At 40.9% G+C, this 20899-nt stretch overlaps 1 protein-coding gene across 5 annotated transcripts in view; it reads right to left on the bottom strand.

Annotated features, from left to right (window-relative positions):
* The window catches only part of ablim3 (actin binding LIM protein family, member 3), a 45551-nt gene extending 29859 nt beyond the window's left edge, over positions 1-15692 (bottom strand). For 3 of the 5 annotated variants that reach the window (XR_015860235.1, XR_015860239.1, XM_088384659.1), the window contains exons 1-2: positions 15304-15691; positions 7061-7195 (exon numbers count right to left, since the gene is read on the bottom strand). Coding sequence is in view for 1 of the 5 variants with exons in the window: in XM_088384659.1 (XP_088240785.1) it covers positions 7061-7195; positions 15304-15316 (148 nt within the window). In the remaining 4 variants the exon portion in view is untranslated. Of the gene's footprint in view, positions 1-7060; positions 7196-15303 lie in introns of all 5 variants that reach the window. The other 2 variants (XR_015860234.1, XR_015860236.1) reach the window with 1 other exon arrangement.
* Between the last annotated feature and the right edge of the window lie 5207 nt (positions 15693-20899).

Below are 20899 nucleotides of genomic sequence, written 5' to 3'. Positions count from 1 at the left end.
CTATAGCTACAGGAAGCCACCCTTCAGTTTAAACCCCCACTTTTAACTGTGTTTCTGTTTCTCTTTTCTTCATAACCACTCTTTGCCTTTTCATTGCTCTCAGCTAAGTCTTGTATATGCTGCATTGGACATCAGACAGCGGAATAAAGAGATGTTGAGAGAAGATGTTATGAATGCAATGGATGAGTGATGGGATTAATGGTGTCTTGACAGAGAATTACAAAAATGATGCAATCAAGAGAAGCAGTACAGCCCTAGTATTTATCTGTCTAACTCATTTTCCCTGCATTGAGAAAAAAAAACAATCAAAAGATGTGGAAGAGTGAGACATTTGTTTACATACACATTGTTCATTGCCTGCGTTATAAATGGATCACTGTTTAGCTTTTGCATTGGTGTTCATTTTATTTACATGCGGGTAGGGTACCTTTGCCAATCACAGGCACTTCGTCTCCGTTGCAACCTAGGAGTATAAATCACAATTCATAAAGGGTGACTGTGGGCCACAAAATGTGAGTTGTCTCAGTCTGTAATTCAACACTGTCATGAAGTAAACCTGCTGCTGAACTGGGGTTATCTTAGAGAGCTATAAATTACACACTTCCTGATTTGAATTGATGCATGGCTTCAGTGGTTGTCAGTAGGAAACCTGCGGACCCTCATGAGAGGGAGGGAGGTGTGTAATCACAAGGTTCATGGCATGACACTGGGGTTCTGTTTCGCTCTTGTCCACTCTTGATCTACCCTCTCAGGAGCATCCATCCGGCCTCTTTTCCAGCTGCTGTGGATCACTCGTGGATCCGGTTGCAGGCTGTTGCCCTCCCAGGGGGGAAGACTGACCCCTGCGTCCTGCCATGGTGGCGGATGGGGGCATCTAGCTCTCCCGAGGCTGTTCTCGGCGCCTCTATGGAGCTGGCGGACCAGCCTTGGACCCTTGGCATTGTGGTGTCCTCTTGAGCCTGTGCTCATGGGTTAGGCATCCTGGCATGCACTTTTCTTTTAGATGGGAGGCACACAATATGTTTGTCCTCATAACAGCAACTTTGGACACCAAATTACTTACATACAATTGTGCCGATGTTCCTTTACTAAGATCCGTACATATTCCGACATTCTGTACTTATGCGTCTTGTCCAAAAAGTTCATTTTGTTATACTCTGTAGTAGCTTGTTACTCCAACAGAGTATGGCTCATACAGTGGTACCTCTACTTACAAAAGCCTATACTTGTGAAATGTTTCAAAATACGAACTGGAGCCATGGCGAAGGCATGCGTATCATTGAGCTCACCACGAAGTATAGCCGGTGTTGTGCCAAAGGAGGTATCCCCTCCTGCAAGAACGCGCACCCATTGAGTGAAAGAGGGAAGCCGTTGGTTCCTTTTCTTTTCTTTTTTTAAATTATGGAGGTGCTTTCAATGACCCCTCACACAGTCGGAAAACTCATTAACCCTGGTTAACGTATCATATTGCAAGTTCCCCCTTCGATAAACAAAGTTACAGGGGTACTTATTCTAACAGCAACCATACTAGAATAAGTCAACCCCTGAGAATAACTAAACCCATTTTCAGATTCCCAGCCATCAGCATTTTCTAGTAAATGGTGATTCCTGACTGCTTAATGACTTTTTCACATGCCTCAGTTGTGGAGTGATAGTCTCACAACTTATAAGTGGTGGGTTAAATTCTTAATTGCACCAACGGATTGTCATCACCATTAAGGAAATTATGGTAGTAAATGACAAATATATGTGATTACAACTACTGTGATGACAACCACTTCAGTCCTAACTACACATTTTGGATCTAGCCCACCCGTGACCCTAGAGAAGGAAAAACAGAATGGAAAATGGATGAAGGGATGTCTTTATCCAAATATTTTTTAGTCAGTTAAAATAGAGGAACAGTCCTTAATCTCAATTCCTATCTGAATTTCAATTGCATCTCAATTGCATAAAGGCAAACAGTTTTTCAAGTACTGTCTAGACCACAGTCACACTATGGTCTGAATCTTTTAATAGGGCACAGTCAGCCCTTTTGAGCAAATATGAGGAAAATTGAGAAGCTGTGGAGGTAGGGACAAGGAAAACTGAAACTATCTGCCATAGTTTTACAGTCACAACAATATAACAGAAGACAACACTATGGGTCAAGCTCAGTAATCCAGGAATACTCAACAATTCTCTGAGGACAAAAAGGCTAAAGAAAAAACTTAAAGATTTCAACACACCAATTTCCAAAGTTCTAAATCACAACTGAAGGCATCTATCTGTTGACAGAGGATTGTCATCCTGGTGAAATGCCATTTGCCATTAGCCTCCACACACTTAGCATGACTGTGTCATCCTGTCCCATGATGAGAAATTGATTTCATGGTTGAGTGGCCTTCAGCAGGAAGGACAGAAAGAAAAAGCTTCCAGTCGGCAAGATTAAAAGATTAGATTTCCAAGTGAGCTACAGAAGAAAAATGTAACCTTAAACCTTATAGTATGCCAAATCAACTTTTTGGAGCTTTTAGCCATGTTAAAATGACAATGGTGAGTACAGTGATCCCTCGTTTATCGCGTGAGATGCGTTCCAGAACCACCTGGATAATAAATGAAAATCCGCGAAGTAGAAACGGTATACGTATTAACAGAGCCGGTTCAGACCTCCATGGGGCCCTAGGCAAAAATATGTCAAGGGGGGCCCCTAACTAAAGTCGTCCAGTCCCCTCCCCCCGAAGACCAGAGAGACAAAATTTGACTGACTCAAATTAAGTTTAATGAGTGATTAACAATTAGTTTTAAATAATCAGTTGCTCCACCTCCTACTCAGTAGCAGTATCTACATATGCTTACAAATACAACTTTATTCAACAAAACATCGGGAGACAGACAGATTGCTCCTCATTGCAGCGTCCAATCATGCAGTCTGTCAATCAGTCTCACACGCGCACACACACACACACACGCACACACACACACATCCACACACACGGCACCCCTTCCTCTCTCTCATACTCCCTCCTCTGTTGTTTTGTTTGTACTGACGTTTCATTGGCTAAACGAATGGCTCGTCAGCTGATAGTTCTCAACTGCTACAACTTTCGAAACAACAGCAAAACAACCTTTCCTCTCTCACACTCTCTCCCCCTGTTGATTCAATTGCGCAGACTTAAGTTGCACAGGCTAAATGAAAATGAAACGCTAATCAGCTGGTGGTTGTCAACTACTACCTTTCAAAACAACAGTAAAACGTTAACAATAAACCCTAGTTTACAACGCATTTGCGTACTGAGTGTATTGAAGACCTGGGCATGTTTTAACTCGGCATTGTGCAAGATTTTCACTCATGTTCCATACGAAATTAACCACAGAAGAAGGGCAATGGGTAACCTAACCATAAAAAGAGAGGGGTTACGTTGCCTTGCTTACCTGACTGCGGTTGTCTTTATTCATTGTCATGAAGACGCCTCTTTCTTTTTTCATTCCTCCATTTATTAATTAGGTATTTAGACACCTTTGTATTGGAATTTCCAATGCTTTGGGTTTCTTGTTGGCTGCTAGTGGGCATGGTTGTATTGCAAGTTAAATTGAAGTGTGGTTTACATTGTCAAGCAATGCAAAGTGGCCACCTCCCGGATTACAGCACCACACTAACCCGGTGGACATCATGCGTAGCGAAACCAAAGTGAGTCACGGTTGTGCATGAATCTCCTGTTGCATTGTGGTCCAGTACACAATATTAAGGCTTTGTAAACCCTCCACAATACTTAATACATAATACGCACATAAACTTCTCCCATTCCCTTAATAACCATTCCCACACTGTTCTGTGAATGTATTGTACCTTTACAGTAAACAAAAGAACAAACATGAGATATTGTCACATGTCCTGACTCCTGCGCCGGTGGGTGCTTCTTCCCTCACGCATGGCCGGCTGTCGGCCTCCCACGTCTCCTGCGCTTGTCCTCAGTCACGTGCAAATTACTCAGAGGCACGCCCCGCGCTATCGGAGCTCATTGCCGCTGTTCCGACTCGTGTACGGCTGGCTGCCATGCTTCCCGCGCTTGTCCGCAGTGATGCACATTACTCAGAGGCATGCCCCACGCTATCAGTGTGTATTTAAACGCCGTTCTTTCGTTACTTATAAACCTGCAAAATAACGACTCCGCAATAGGTGGAGCGCGTGAAGTGGCGAGGGATCACTGTACAGCAGGGGGGGTATGAGTGAACCAGACATCGTACTCATGGGTTAGAAAAATAGTCACCAAAAACACTCATATTTTATAAGAAAATCATTGTGCCAAAGAAAATAATATCCAATCATATACATGCCTATAATTTACTGTGGAAAGCTTAAAATAGCATGACACAGCTTCTTTAAATGTATCTTATTTGCAGCCAGTCAGCTTTAGAAATTCATTGTGGACCAAACAAAAGAGACAGTACCAGCAACAAGCATGAAACTATCAATGGAGTTTCAAGTGTTCAAAAAAAAACACAGTGCATTTGAGCATGAGGGGGAGTCAACCACAGAACAATAAAATCTGTGGAAAACTGCTGGCTGAGCAGAGGCCCGCATAGAGGCCCGCGCATTATAGGGCAGGATGTGGAATTGTCTGGCCACACAATAATGCCTCATAAACTTGGATGGGAAGAACGCTCTGAAACATGAGAGAGCTGTTTCATGTTGATCTCTGAAGGTTTGCTCTTACTGTAACATAGCGACCAGGAGTAAGGAATGGGAGAGGAGTGGCAGAAAAACAGTATAAACCTACTTGATATTAGACCAAAGTTATGATGTAATGTTTCGGTGACACAAACAACCCAACCCCCACCCCTTCGTTCCTCCGTTGTCTTCCTGCGTTCACCACCCCATTTTTTTCTCTGGGGCACGAATAGTGCCCTGCGATTGGTTAATAGCACCATAGAGATGCTGAGAATATCCACCAACCAGGGCACGGGTGCCCCACCGGTCCGTTACCACAGCAACTCTTAACAACCACAGAGATAGAGCATGTGTGCACACAAATGCACATGTGGATTCATGCACAACAAGCGATATCAGGTTGTGTGTGTGTGTGTGTGTGTGTGTGTGGGGGGGTGTGTGTGTGTGTGTGTGTGTGTGTGTGTGTGTGTATGCGTGCGTGCGTGTGTGTGCGTGTGTGCATGCGCGTCCGTGTGACAGACATTTAGACGTAGGGAGCGTGTTATAAGGAGCCTCCAGTGTGTTCATCTCGCGTAGAATGACAGAATGCTGTTGTAACACACACACTACACGAGCTGTGAGAAGATTTGAACAATATACTCTGCGTAGTTTTTTTTTTTCTATGTCCTTAATACATTTATGAGCACAAACCTGAAGACAGACAGAAAACAAATGGGTGAACAGATGGTATAGGAAACAATGTTTGCAGGGGTAAAAAGCATTGAAAAATTTGAAAACGTGATGTCCGACTTTATCTCCCCTGATACAAGAGGTGTCAAAATTCATCAATTAATTAACAACTTCTCAATTATCAAATTATTATATGCTATTATAGGTATGAACTATTCAGAGACATAATGTAAGTGTTTGAATCCTCTTATCAATTAATTAACAACTAATCAATTATCAAATTATTATATGCTATTCAATGAACTATTCAGAGACATAATTTAAGTGTTAAATCCTCTTATTTCAGTCTACTATTAACTATTAAAGTAGTAGCATTATCTTTTCTGTGTAATCAAAATAAGACTTTTGCAAACATCAGCTTTAACTTTGGGGATAAAAAAATAATTGAACCAATTTCAAGGGTTGTGAGTACAATAAGAAAACATAGTTTGAAAATGTTTTCTGTTTAACCACTTAAATACCAAGTCAACAACGATAATTGGTTAATAAACAATAATCAGGTAAAAAAAACATTTATAATACACTTTAATACAAAATAAAACTGTATCTAGTTATTGGAGTATTATTCAATGGCATAAGAATAGAATCATCTTATTCCGTAAAACCATGTTAAACACAACAGTGTTTTTATTCTTTTTTATTGAAATAGAAAAGTATATTTTTCTATTCACTAATTTTAATCTTTTCATTTTATTCTATGCTTACGCCTTATGCTTAGAGGTATTATAAATGGTTATCCAGCTAATATATTTGATTATTGCATACTTGCTGTAGCACAGGTACTGTTACTCTGCAATTGCCACCCTGAGTTTTAGCTGCTTCATATAAAATCATTTGCACATGACTGAAAAGTGATTCTTGGTTTAGAGGTAGCACTATTCCTACCTAAACTTACTGGCTTCAGGCCACACGGCCCCATGACAAATGATGTTTCTTGGTTCTTTGATTTGTAATTTGCTTCGGCACGCACACTTGACTGTCATAAGGCCTTTTCCGGAGGAGCACCAATTTTTGTAAGTGTGCCATAAATCACCGTCATGTTTGAAAGAGACCTTGAGCCTTTCCTGCAGATAAGCTATTCTGCTACCTTATCAGTAGTGTGCAGTGTAAAACCAGAGAAATAAAATTTCAAAGAAGCCACTACTGGTGTACTTGTAAAAATCTTGCACTCCCTAGCGATAACAAACATTTAATATAATTTTTAATACAAGCATAACATATAAAGTGTTATTTCTTTGTAAACTTGAAGCTGCCTCGATGTGACGATGAGCGGTGGATGGAAAAACTTTCCGCACAGTATTGAACACTACTTTACTTACTCCATTGTAGGGCTTTTCCTGCCTGGTGGCACGAAAAAAGCTGGGAAACAATGTCATTAGAAAGCAGTGTACAACAGGGGAACTCCCTTCTGAGTTGACTATTACAAGCTACCTTAGCAGGAGTCTAAGTCCCCCCCGCAAGGCAACTCTGATCCGCTCCAATCCTCACTGTGCACTAATAGTAGCACTCAGTATGGGGACTAAGATGGATTAGCAAAGAAGAGATACTATTCTAAGCAGTCAACGCAGCTTGTTTGCAGAAATAGCAAAACCGTGACTAAGGCCTTGTATATACTCTCTGCCTTGAATTAGTCACTGCAAAATTCATAAATCCTACTGTTATGTGTAGATCAAGTCTTACCTGTGCAGGTGAAACACTTGACATGAAAGTGGGTCTCTTGAACTCGAACCACCTCTCCTTTGCACACTTCACGACACCGTTGACACTGAATTGGCCCACCACTTGGCTCACCTCCCGTTGAGCCTTGGTGATGCGCTGAGGTGGACAGAAAGACAACAGTCTCTAAAACTTACAGCTACATCAGCAGTCTTTTCTTTCTTTCTTTCTTTCTTTCTTTCTTTCTTTCTTTCTTTCTTTCTTTCTTTCTTTCTTTCTTTCTTTCTTCATTCATTCATTCATTTATTTATTTATTCATTTATCTATTTATGTATTTATTCATTCATTCATTGTTTGTCTATCTACCTATCCATGTTTTGATCATTTCATGGAAAAATATTTGAAAGCTGTTTAAAAAACAAAAATTCATCAAGCAGGAATCCTTCAAAATCATTTTGATAGTACAATGACTTACAGTATGAGAAAAGTAGTTTCTTTGTTAATGACTCAAACAAATGAGCTTTGTGCAAATGTCAGACCAACAATAAGATGGGAGAATGTTATTCATGAGTGTTGACACCTACGTCTTGTGACCTAATGTAGCCCTCTACTCATTTTTTATAACCAAAATTGCTGCATCAAGATAAAAGTGGAAGACTCAAGATAATTGTTTGCTCATTTTTGTAGACATGTAAGTGTGTTTGTAGGTTTTTGTAGGTGGTTAGGTTGCGGAGCTTTCATTGCCCGCGATCTGGGTTCGAATCCCAGTCAGGGAACCATAGGCAACCATGTCACTGTCTCCCATGTGCTGGTCCCAAACCCGGGTGCCGAGGGTTGCGTCACGAAGGGCTTCTGCCGTAAAAACTGCATCAAAAACTTCTCATGCGAATCATCTGGACAAAAACAGGTGTTTTGCTGTTGCAAACCCTTTGCCAAAAGGACCCACGACCACAGTCTATTTTTTGATTGTATCAAAATTGATTTTCCAATCCAAATCAATGTTTGTTGCACCTCTACTAATAGTGTATAATAAAATAATGGGAATTTGTATTGATAGACACCGAGATACCCTAAAAAAGTATGTAAATCAACAGCTTTTGTGAATCAACAGCTGCAGGCAGTCACCCTTGCTCATTTAGCTCTTCATCCTCCTCAAGGAGCATCCGAGTGGTGGAGAGGTATAATGGCAGGAGAACCAGCTGGCCTTACTTGTCATCTAAATAGCTGACTGAAGGACTTTGCTGCTTCAGCGGTGGCAGCACATGGACTAGCGTGCTTGAGCTACTCAATCCATTTCACTGAAGGATTCTCAAAGGACTCACAGTACTTAAAATGTCTAAGAGCCTTGCACGCCTCATATCCTGAGTGCCGTGAGCCGGATGATGTGCATCTATACGACGAGTCTTTGTCTTGTATGGACAGCAGGCAGAACCTAATGCATGATTGTATGATGTTTACCTTCCCGTTCAAACCCAGAGAGTGCGCATTGGAAATATGCAAGCTTAATTATTTCATACGCTCTCTCTCGCTCCCACACTAAATCACTGTTAATTCATTGTTCCCCTCACAATGCTGGCTGCACCAATGGAACCTGATCAAAGCTAAGCTTGTGGACTGAATAATGACACTTTCTTGCAAATAAATGTGTGTAAGGAAGACAGTGTTATAGAGAGCAAGACAAAGAGAGGAGAGAGAGAGAGAGAGAGAGAGAGAGAGAGAGAGAGAGAGAGAGAGAGAGAGAGAGAGAGAGAGAGAGAGAGAGAGAGAATGGTGCCAAAACAAACTGGAATATCCTCTGCTCTCCACACCCAGGAAAAGTTTAGACCAAAAAGATGAAGAGCTCAGTGCTTGGAAGATTGAATACAAAGTGCCAGATTTAGTTTAGTGAATTAAATGGAAGAAAGGCTTGCTTGACTTGTATAGTAGGGCTGCATAATATATCGAAAAATATCAATATTGTGATATTGACCCACGCAATATGCACTTGCAATAGTTTTCTCATGGAATGATGTGCTTTTATGTGAATTTGATCAGTCAAATGCAAATGTGCAAACAATATCAATCTTAATTACAATTAATTAGCTAAGAACATATTGAGCTTCCTTATTTTTCAGCATGAAAAAAAAAAGAATTCTTTCATTTGATAATAAAAAAGCAATTTCTTTAGGTACATGTTAAATATCACAATAATATCGATATTACTATATTCAACAACAATATCACGTCTTTCCAATACCGTGCACCTCTACTGTAAATGACAACATGCTGTAGTACCTAAGGTGAGAACACGCATTCACAATCGGCTCAGGAACATACGAATTACGACATTCTATCCAATTATGTAAGTGGATTCATTCTCATTCGGCCCATTCAAGGCCTCCATCTTTCCCTGTGAAGAGGTGGTGAGTCATTCTTGTAACGATAGCCGCCAAGCACCAGGCGTAATCCCAGACTAAATCATTGGCAAGTGCCCGAGGAGAATCCTGGCTCAAACTGACAGGTGATAAGAACAGGGTCAGGGAGGCAGACAGCATCCCCAGACACCAAGAGACTGCTACTATTTCTGCCTCTGACCTGACAGCCGCCGCTACGGAGTATGCTCGGAGCACGGCCGCGAGGGATGCTGGGATATTGTTGGTGATGAGGAATGAAGAGATAACAATCAAGAAAATCAATGTGGCGACCTTGTGGAATTGTAATAAACTGGCACATTGAAAGTTTTGTGCCTGGGCAATGTGTGTATAGATATTGCAGAACTGCAAAACCTTTGACCAGAGGAATGTTCTCAAATCCTTCCTGGCCGCTGTTTAGGTCTGATCTCCAACTACAGAAAACATTTGGCTGACTTTATTGCTGCCAAAGGAAAGTCAACTACTTATTAAATCCAAAGGGTTTTTCACTGTGCACTGTGACGTTTACATTTCATTGTCAGTGAAAACATGCACACATACAGTTTTGTTTTTGTGGCATTGTTTTAGATTTTATTTGCTTGTTGACTTGATTTTGAGAATCTTAGATCACGTTTCATAACCGATTTATGCAGAGATCAAGTTCATTTAAGAGTTCATTTTCCACTTTTTCTTGCAACTGTTTATTACTGAGATCTGGGATGTACTCCCAAACTTTCTTCTATCATGAACCCTGTAATCTAAAAATATGGACGGTATTCAGAGAATCTGATAATTTACTGCAACCAAAGGTGATCATTGGGGCATATTCAATGGAATGCTTTGAGTAGAGGAGATTGGATGGTGCCCGGTTAGAAATGTTGCGTTGGTGTTGCGTTGTTAAAACATTTTGCAAAATGTAACAAAACCAGTTTGGGAACAGCTACCACACCTCTTGCCATTTCTTTAACCTGTCTAAATGATTTGAGCATCCTTACCGACACTTACCAACCCTCTTGTTTCACATCTTAATGGTAAACCCCATTGCCATTCAAACTTTGGTTTTGATGAAAGGTCAACAAATATGGCAACTCAAAACCTATAAATCCATTTTAACTTGAATTTGCTGCTCACTTGGGTACATTGACTTTAACAGGAATCTTTGAGAATAAGTATTCTTTGTAATGGTGAAATTTTCACAAACACAAGTCTAGTGGCAAATGATTAGATGTTTGCCCTCCAACCTCACCCCACCCTCCCTCTATCAAATCAGCCGAGACCTCGGAGAGGAGCATTCATCAAAGCTACAACTGCCCAGTCAGTATCACGACTAACATTGTGCTCCAGTGCAACGGGAGAGCAAAAGGTTACACCACTGACAATGTGAATGATCACTCAATCTTAACAGAGGCCGAGGTCATAGAAAAAAGGAGAAACATCATCCATTGTTTACCTCACCAATGGAATATTGTTCTGGTTAAAAGGGCCCAATCAAAAATAGATTTTACATCCCCTGCAGTACTGGCTACAACAAAACTGTACAGTACAGTAACCAAACTGCTTGCACTACAAAAACACTTTTCAAGAGTAGATTATTTACTTGGATTACGATTGATACACCCTTTAAAAACATGGGTTGTTGTGTATAATTTGGTCTAATTTTCAACCCAAATTGGGTTGTTTGTAACCCAGCATTTTATTTCAAATTCAGGGCAAGCGACAAGATAATAGCATATTTATTCGGTGAGCACTTGAGTCAATTAGATTTTTCTTTTAATTCATCATTTATTCTAAAACGATAATTGAGGTTCATTTTTGTAAAAACTATTTATGTATTGTTTTCTGGAAAGTAGTGCAGTAAAAATCCAGATGTTTTCCTTATGACAAATAATTGCGATTAATGATTTTGATTAGTTTTGAGCAAAGTAATCATGATTATCAATTTTGGCCACCATTGTGCGGCCCTGCCATATACTTACTTTACTCAACTTAAAACCAAACCAAACAATTATAGATTTATCAGAATTATAGAAGGACTGACTGGGGTCACTGTAATAAAGAATGCAAGGACCACACATCCTCCTGAATCACCATTCCATTTGGAAACTAAAAATGACACCCAGAACTCTGGCAGGCCATTTTCTAGGAGAAATTCAGAAATAAAGATTGTCTTTACAGTCAGTAGAAATAAGTTCAAGTCCTTTCTGACAGTTTTGGGCTTAATGATGTCAGGAGAACCTCCATACAGCACTGCTTTAAATAGATGGGAACTGTCTGGAGGTATTGTGGTGCACGAGATAATCAAGATGCCAGTAACAATGGTTACCTCTGCTTCCCCGCAGTGTCTAAAGTAGCACAGAATTTTTGTGTTATACGTATTTATGTTTCCAAGGTTTATATTCTTAGCATTTTTGCTGTGTTGCCAACAAAACATATCTATTTATTTGCTTACTCAATGTGGGTAGTCTGATGACATTAACAATATCAGAATAGACACAAAATAATCCCAATGCTCATGTGATTGCCTGACAGATGAAGACAGACAGCACTGTGTATAAAGTGATGGCTTCTAGTCTATCACGCCCGATGCCGTGGAAAATGCACTCGCTTTGGCTTAACAGGCCCATTCATGTACAAGCCAGAATAGTGCCGGAGGGAACAGGAGGACACATGTTGACTGACTGGAGGAAAGGATCTGTCCTCAGATGTATTCATGCCAACAGATTCATGTTCACTAAGCATGTTGCACCACCATCTGCCTGCTGTGACAGCACTGACACACTCCTCAAGCGTTCAGCCTGCGGTAAACCCCATCTTGACATGCTATTGGCTTATGTGTGGTCATTCTTCAGCCCTTTCTATGCGCTTCTTCCCATGTCATAAACCCCCCTCCATATTGAACCTTAAGAAGACCAGAGTGTGTTTAGATTGTGGGAAACACATAACTAACCCTAACCCTTACAGTGCCTTTTGAAATAGGTAAAACTTAAATTCATTACCATCTTTAATCCACAGCTGTTTGCAAGGGAGAGGTAAATAATTCAAATTTCGATGTACTGTGTACAGCGACAATAAAGGTGATTCTGATTCTAATAATAGATTAACTGATCAATAAGAGTACTATAGTACTTGGTTGCAGAGCAGTAAATAATAATCAATTAACTGATCATAAGAGTACGATAGTACGGTGGACCCTCGGTTTTCGACCACAATCCGTTCCAGAAGGCTGTTCGAGAAGCAAATCGTTCGAATTCCGAATCATGTTTTCCCATTACAAAAAAAACACCGCCCTTTTTTAACCGTTTTTTCATTTGCACATTTTTGTCCGATCGCGCAACCGCAGCGCACCACCGAACGCGCAACCGTAGCGCGTCGCCGACCGCGCATCTGCACCGGGCTGGTCACATTATTGTGACAGAGCCGTCGCTGAAATTTAGAAAGTATTTTTAAAGTCCTGATGTACTTTCCAAAATTTAAGTGGACCTCTGTGCGCAGGGAGCTTAATTTAGTCCGATCGCGCAACTGCAGCGCACCGCCGAACGCTCCTGCAGCGCACCGCCGAACGCGCAACTGCGACAGCAGTGCGCTGGTCGCATTATTGTGAAAGAGCCGTCGCTGAAATTTAGAAAATATTTTTAAAGTCCTGATGTACTTTCCAAAATGTAAGTGGACCTCAGTGCGCAGGGAGCTTAATTTGGTCCGATCGCGCAACCGCAGCGCGCCGGGCGCTCACTGTCGCATTGCTTTAGGAGCGTCTTTGTGTTTTAGGATGGCTTTACTGCTCCTTTGGAGCTGTTGAAGGGGACAGATCTGGGAAAATTGACTTGTTAATGAATTATATACACATATTTTGGTCTCTGGAGTGCCTGCCCACACGTCAAGTGTGTAAAAAAAGCAGATCATTTGTTATCTGCCTAGTTCTGAAATAGTCCAGGTATCACGCAGCGCTTCTGTCCCATTATTACTTAGCATTGAGGCTCATTTACAAAATGACCACTCCAACACCAAGTTTCTGCACCAATGACATGATCAGCTAGGTTTAGATGAAGATTCAGAGCCACTTTCAAGCTAAAGGCTCAAGTCTAGCTAATGGACTGTATTATTGTGCTTAACACAACACTTCCATTGAAAACAGGGGTTCAGAACATTCAGATTGAAAGCAGGGGTTCAGAACATTCAGATCAAGACTGTCATGTCCTGGAAATTCCAGAAACAACAATTAATTCCTTGATATTTTTCTCAGAGTGATCTCATCAAATTTAGCCTGATGCCCATCCCTAAACTGTTTCGGTTTGAAATCTTTTCAGCAGGGTGAGATGGAGGACTTCCAGAAAAAAATTGGTTAGTTTAAAATGACTTTTAGTTCAAAAAAAGACAACTTCAGATGGAGAAGTAGTGTATTATAAATACAAACTATCCACCCATCCATTTATAACACTGCATCGTCGGTCGCGGGAGAGCTGGAACCTATCCCAGCTGACATCGGGCAAATGGCAGACCAACCCCTGAACTGGTCGTCAGCCAGTCACGGGGCACACATTGAGACAAACAACCATTCAGACCCACATGGAGAACCGCCCTCGAGCGGGAATTGATCCCACGCTGCAGGCACACAAGTCAGGCGTGTGTACACCATCAACGACTCTAAATACAAACTAATGTAACCCTTAATAAGTCAAATCTGGGTTGACTTCTTGCAAGTTTTTCCAGGTTTCCAAGCTACAAACCTGTGAGGGTACTATCCAGAATAGAAGTTATTGTTCCACGAGAGTTATCATGAAAGTGTTGCCTTTGTGGCTTGAACTAAAACAGCATGCAAGTAAATAGTCACAGTTGAAGCATACATTACATGGGAGCTCGTGAGAAGCAAGTTAGGAGGCTGGATGAATGATGGAGATTCGTACAAGGACAGACCAGTGTATGACTGATGCAGTAATACAAGATGCCATTAATTTGACATGATGGGAAGTGGAAGCAGAACTGGACGGGACTACACGCGACGTTTTGAACTTCTGCAACTGAGGAGATGTTTTTCTCTGAAAAATCTGTTTTACTTGAGAATTAACAAAGGACAACTTGTACAACTGCGCAACAACATTCACTGAGCCACCAGCCCTGTGGGAGAAAAGTCCTGATTCAGCTGACAGGGGATCAGGGTCAGAGTCAGCTGATACAAGGTCAGCTTAACATCACGGCAGCCCCCGGGTTTGGCGAAGATAAGTACAACAGGGGGCTAAGGGCATCTTTGTCATGCTCTGAATCGCAATCACACAAAGTCCACGAGACCAGCAGTAGGCTGCCTGGAAAACGTGCAGTGCTTCTCCTCCTCCATTGGCCGCATGATGGAGAAGAGACAGGTGGACATTTAGTGGAGGAAACAACTGTCTTTGGGGGGTTGAATATCCATGGAAGACCTTTAAAAATATACAACTCAATAAGTTTCTAGTTACGCTGCATGAGCCCGTGAGGAACTGTATAAGTATGATAATATGAGTCGATGTTATGGGTGTGAATAGTAACTAAAATGAGGAAGAAAAGAGGCAAATGGACGCAGAATCCTCCCAAAAGTTTGACTAAGGCTCAACTCAGATTTTTTTTTTTTTTTAACTGATCTTGCAATATGATTACTCCAGTTTATCATGGCTTCATGCGCCAAAATATTAGGAACAGCCTTCAAAGCGATGCAGTTCAGTTAGACAAATAGGCAACTTAATCCAACTTAGTGAAATAAATTAATTTTCTGAATTTTAAGCTAATTAAAGATATCATTATTGTATTGGCTCACACGCAACTGTTCAGGTGCAACTATCTAAAGGGGCAACTATTGATCTACAGTAGCTCTTCCCATTGCACCCACCTACTGTATATGAATTGACTTACCATTAGAGCTCATGATGTCTAAGGTGTTGTTCTCCAAAGCAAGGTCGTTTTGTCGAAAAATACTCCCATACACTCAGAGTACTGTATCCAAATGGTGTCATGAAGAATGAATTTCCGAAGGTAAATGATGCTCCTCACTCACTCATTCCTCGGAACGTCGCTTCTTCTCCATCTCTGAGAAAACGGGGGGAGGAACAAATAATTCTAATAAAAAATAGGATGAAATACGAAAAATCAACCTCATGTTCTTGTTGCCTCTACGAGTGTTTTTTTTTTTTTTTTTAGGCGTAGAAACGAACAATAGTTAAAACACAAAGCCACCTTGTTCACATAATCTCTCTCTGCCGGCTCTGTAGCGGTGTGCTCACTGTGCTACTGACAGCGAGCGCGCCTGTGAAAAGCTTCCTACTATAGTCACAGTTTGCCGTTTCCGGTAAATTTATTCAAAATAAATTCCAGGCTCGCTAGTTTGACTTAAAAAAAAACACGTCTTAGATCATGCAATAATAAGTGAACGTTTATTATTTTGTATTTATATTTTATAAATATATATTTATAATTTATTTATGTATGTATTGAATGTTTTTTTCTGTCATTTTTTTAGTGCATACACAGTATGTTGTGGATCACTTTTGAGCCAGGCCAAGCATATCATAATATTTTAATTCAATGATTCAAACACCAACAAGTGCATTTGTTGCGCTGTGGTAATCAGTGAGAATATGGTTGGAACGGAGATTTCTAAGGACTGTTTCAAGCTCCCTCTTGAAGACTGCTCAAACCAATTAAAAATAGACACATTTATGGCAAAATGTAATTTCACATCATCAAAATTGTCACCATCACCAAAATTGTCTTTGTAAAAAACACCGGTAAAAATTGGTTCTCCAGATATAGAGTGTCCGATCATTCCCTCAATTGAGAGAAAATCTTGCCCTCAAGCAAGTATTCCTAAATTCAGTTATGGAGTTTGAAATCAAGAGCTCTGATGCACTCCAAATCAAACTTGACGCATCGATCTTGTCCCCAGGGAGTGATGACGTCAATCCAGACTTAATAGCCGCTCTGACTGAACGCCGCTTTTCAAATTAATGATCATAAGCGTCATAATTTCTAATACATAATATTGTGCAGAATGAGGTAGATATTTGTAGCTAGTCTTAATTTCAAGCATGGCTAAATGTGTTTGCAATTCAACAACAGAAACCCTTGATTGTCTTTTGTTAAAGTGCGGCCAGGGTTGCCAAAATTGCTATTACACCGCCCTCTTGTGGAATTTTCCCTTAAACAAGTGTTAATTTGATTATTTGCTGAAGAGTTAATGCAAGAGGCAAGGTTAATTGTTGCGAGGCATACTTCACAATTTGGGATTGTTTCAGTAATTACCTTCACAGATCCTTGTAATTCTTTTAGGTGCCAGAGCGTGTGAACTAGTTTGTTTGCACCCCATGTAAAAGTGTGAATAACATAATTTTAAAGAATAATTGAAAAAAATCAACATTAATGTACACATACTGCGCTTTAAATAAAAGTTCGACACAATGGCATTGTCTGCCTCACAGTTTTGAGGTCCGGCGCTTGATCAATAATTAATAAAGTCTGTCATATATGCCCCTTGCGTGCTCTTCCAATGATTGTGAGGGGTTTCTTGGGGGGCGTGTGTGTGTGTTTTTTCAATGATCCACCCACTGTGTCCAAAGGAAGCCCCGCTTATGAAGCGCGAAGGAAGCCGGACAATGGGTCAACGGGATGTCAGCGGCGCCTCACTGTCCTCCATCGTCATTCTTGCTGGCAGTTGTTTTCTGTGGCCTTTTTGTTGTTTGATTCACTGGCTCATTAGTTGTAAAGGGTTCCACTCAAAAACGAGCATAAACATGATTTGAGTGTTCTGGTGCTACAAATATCCATACTCTGCATCCTCAACTTCTGCTTTATTGCTGTGCTTTATAAAAACTATATATACATGGCTTGTATCCAAATCTTGGGTCTCTGGAATGAGTGCCCACCCACCAAGTGTTAAATGATAAAAAATATATATATATTTCGACATCTGCTTTTGTCATCGTTCACTGACCAACAGTACCACATTTTAGGTTTTGTCAGGGTTCATAAAACTTTGTGGATCTGTTGCGGTGGAGTCATTGAAGTAAATCAGTAAATCAAATTAATTAGAGACAATTGCTTAGGAGGCATTCAAAGCGCTCCCTCATCCCAGACAAATGTCATTGGACATTGAAATGTCTTTGGTCATAATAAACAACACATGGTTGACCAGTTGAGTCCAATTGGATGCTAACTACACTCTGTGTTAGTTGTGTCCTATGAACTGACGGGGGAAAAACAGGAAGCTAGCCTTCCCGTGCAACGAGGGCAGCAGGGCAGGTCAGGTTAATACAGAAAGATGAATATTCCCTCTTACGTTATTAGTCGGAAATATATCAAATATTTCCCGAAAGACTGTGCTATACAAGCAAAAACTTTGCAATCTCTGATTACACCAGTTACTTAATACGATTTTGGACTGATGATTTTTCCACACTTTTACTGCCTACTAATTTGTGGAGTGTTTCCAGACAGTGCTTTTTGGTCGTCAATCAACTTCTGTCTGGCCCTTATCGGTATTACCGATTAGCATTTTACTGAATTCTTTACAATAATCCTTACAATCATTCCCTTTGTCACCCCTCCCCCCCACACACACACACAACACGCACATGCACACACACAACACACACACACACGCGCACACACACACACACGCACAACACACACACAACACACACACACATGCAAACAGCGCAAAATTAATGGTCTAGGCCCTGTGGTGCATAGCCAATTGCATGATCACATGTGCAGTGCAAGGCTGATGTGTTCACGGTGACTTTGTCATTGTGCACTTGGGACTTGGAATGTAAAATCACTTTTTAGGGTTAACATTTTATTATGCAGGCAAACATAGTGAATAATCTTTCCTCATATGAACATGGGTTGAATTAAAAAACAAAAAAGTTACACATTGCAATCAGTAATGTGTTATGAGGTTAGGCATGAGTATGGTGAAATACTGGTAAGCACATCTGCCTCACAAGACTTTGCTCGGGGGTTTGAATCTCGGCCTTCCTTGCCTACAAGCTGAATTATTGCGGTATTTGTGAGTTTACAAAACCCAGAGTCCATCTTGTCCTGTGCCTGCAGATTTTCTCCGAACCGAACTGCTGGTGATGCAAACCAATCACAAAGCAACAGTGTTTTTTTTTTTTTTTGGTCACGTATACATACGCACACGCACGCACACGCACACGCACGCACGCACGCACGCACACACACATTGATTGGTTGATCGGTTGTTTGGATTGATTGATGACTATTTGGTCCGTAGTTGTTGAAGGCGATTACGTTTATGCTCTTTTGACTAGTTTTGCTGTGTGACGAGTTGGCGTGATTTAGCTGGCATATCATTACTATAATGAGGACAAAGTGAGAGATAAGTGAGAGATTGCATTATCAGAGTAATGTAGGCACTTTATCCGTGTGAACTGACGGGCAGGGTCAGGTTAAGGTCCTGGAATGTAGACCAGGGATTCCTCCACGTATCGTGACAACTGACAATCCTGGATGCGATTTTGTTTTTAATCTGTCATGCGCTTCACCTCAAACTGGTATGACTGGTGTTTTAGAATGAGGAAATAAACGGCCCACTTTATTCTGGTAGCGAGTCACTAATGGTTTTAAAACGATTTTTTTAAATAAAAACTCAAGTCAAATGAGCAATCGCTTGAGTGACAGGTTACGTAGGTGGAGAGGAAGACTTTATGGTCAATGGACGTAGGGAAGTGAGAGAGACATGAGGGGGCGGAGTTAATTGTCAAGTGACATGCCGTACAGGACAACCTCTGTGGCGTTTAAAGGCAAAAACAAGCAGACACTGACGTTCGGACTTTCTCAGAGTTCTTTCTGTCCAGTGGCTTTTGAGACAACTTAAAACAGCGACCACCAGGAAATGCATGGCGAAACGCACACAGACAGCGATACACACATGATGTGTCAGCGCAAGAGGAATGCCTTGAAGAGTAGAACAGAAAAGAGGTAAACATGTGTGACTACCCCCACTCTAAATATTCAAGCACTGATCGTTATCCTAAAAATATCCCACTAATCAAAGTTGAACCTTGTACTAACCTTAAACTCACAAACGTAGTTGTCATACAGTGCATGACTTTCGTGTGCGCTTACACAACTATAGTCTTGTGTTCTACTTGTGTCTGTATGCAATAAACGTGTATTAAAATATAAAAACATACTGTATGACTTGAACCCAATAGAAAACAACAATTCAACTCCGATTGTTTGTTTCTAGTGCGAATGCCACTCCGCAACAGTGTGGGACTCTCCCTGCAGGGAACTCTGTCCTAGACCCACAGGCATGCAAGTAAACTAAGTAAGTCTAAAATTATATACCCTTTTTCTCAAATGACCAAACTATATATTACAAATCTAAAAATCCAGTTAAAAATAAAAAAACGTCCAAACTTACGAGGACCATTCATTCACGTGACTAGATAGAGCATATGTTTCCTATTTGATTGAATGTTGCTTGCAAAGTGCCGTAATTGCATTTCTGGCTTCAATGTGTGAAGGTAAAGTTAAGTTGTTCACATGTGAATGCTTTGCAAAAGCTGTATCTGTGACTTATCTTGTTTTCAGTGACATGAGACTTTATTGACATACACAGTACAGGGTGAGCTGCCATTTGTGAGAGGAATGGGTTTGATGTCCCAGCTGTCAGGAAACAGCAACTCAGTCCACAGCTGTTCTCCGTGGATATTGTGACTTCTATATCACAACTACAAGTCACTTTGCTATTGAAGTGTATGTCTCGTGGTCCGTTTTTTTGTAATCTAAACAGCTGTTGTCTCCTGGACAGCCTTTGGTTTGGAGCAATGACAGAGCATGTGACCCTGTCAGACTGGAGCAGAATTTTATTAGATTAGACCGACTCAGTTGCGCTCTGAGAACAAGCAATTTACCATCCAATGTCAGAAGCAGCTCAAAACTGTTAAGAGCTTTCATGCTCAAATTCAGTCGCTTGCACATCAGACATGATGGCACTGGTCTCTGCCTCTTTGACGATCAGTGCAAAAATGAGGGAAAGTAAGGGCGTAAGACGTTTTCTCAAGAAGCCTAAACAGTGGTTAGAAAACACTCGGTAAATATAACTTGGATTACTCTGATTTTACAAGATTCACAAGCAAGTGTTAGCTTTACACACATTGGCACAAAACTCTTCCATGACAAGGAAAAACAAACACAGCCGGCACTGAAATAACAGGAGTCTATGACCAAACATTATTGTCAAAACACTAATTGAAGTGACCTATACATATACATATACATATACATATAAATATACATATACATACATACATACACACACACACACCCACACACGGTGGAGCCTTGGTTTTCGAACGTCCCGGTTCTCGAACAAATCGGTATTCGAACAAAAAATTCGAGATTTTTTTGCTTCGAATGTCGGACGAAATTCCTCGCGAGATGAGCCGAGAGGACCTGCATGCCAACTGACTCCGTTCGTTAT

Source organism: Syngnathus floridae, chromosome 1, assembly GCF_059516105.1.
Source record: "Syngnathus floridae isolate MCC-2025c chromosome 1, RoL_Sflo_1.0, whole genome shotgun sequence".
NCBI lineage: Eukaryota > Metazoa > Chordata > Actinopteri > Syngnathiformes > Syngnathidae > Syngnathus > Syngnathus floridae.
Note: the sequence above shows the minus strand (reverse complement) of the source record. Positions and strands in the feature narration are given on the sequence as shown.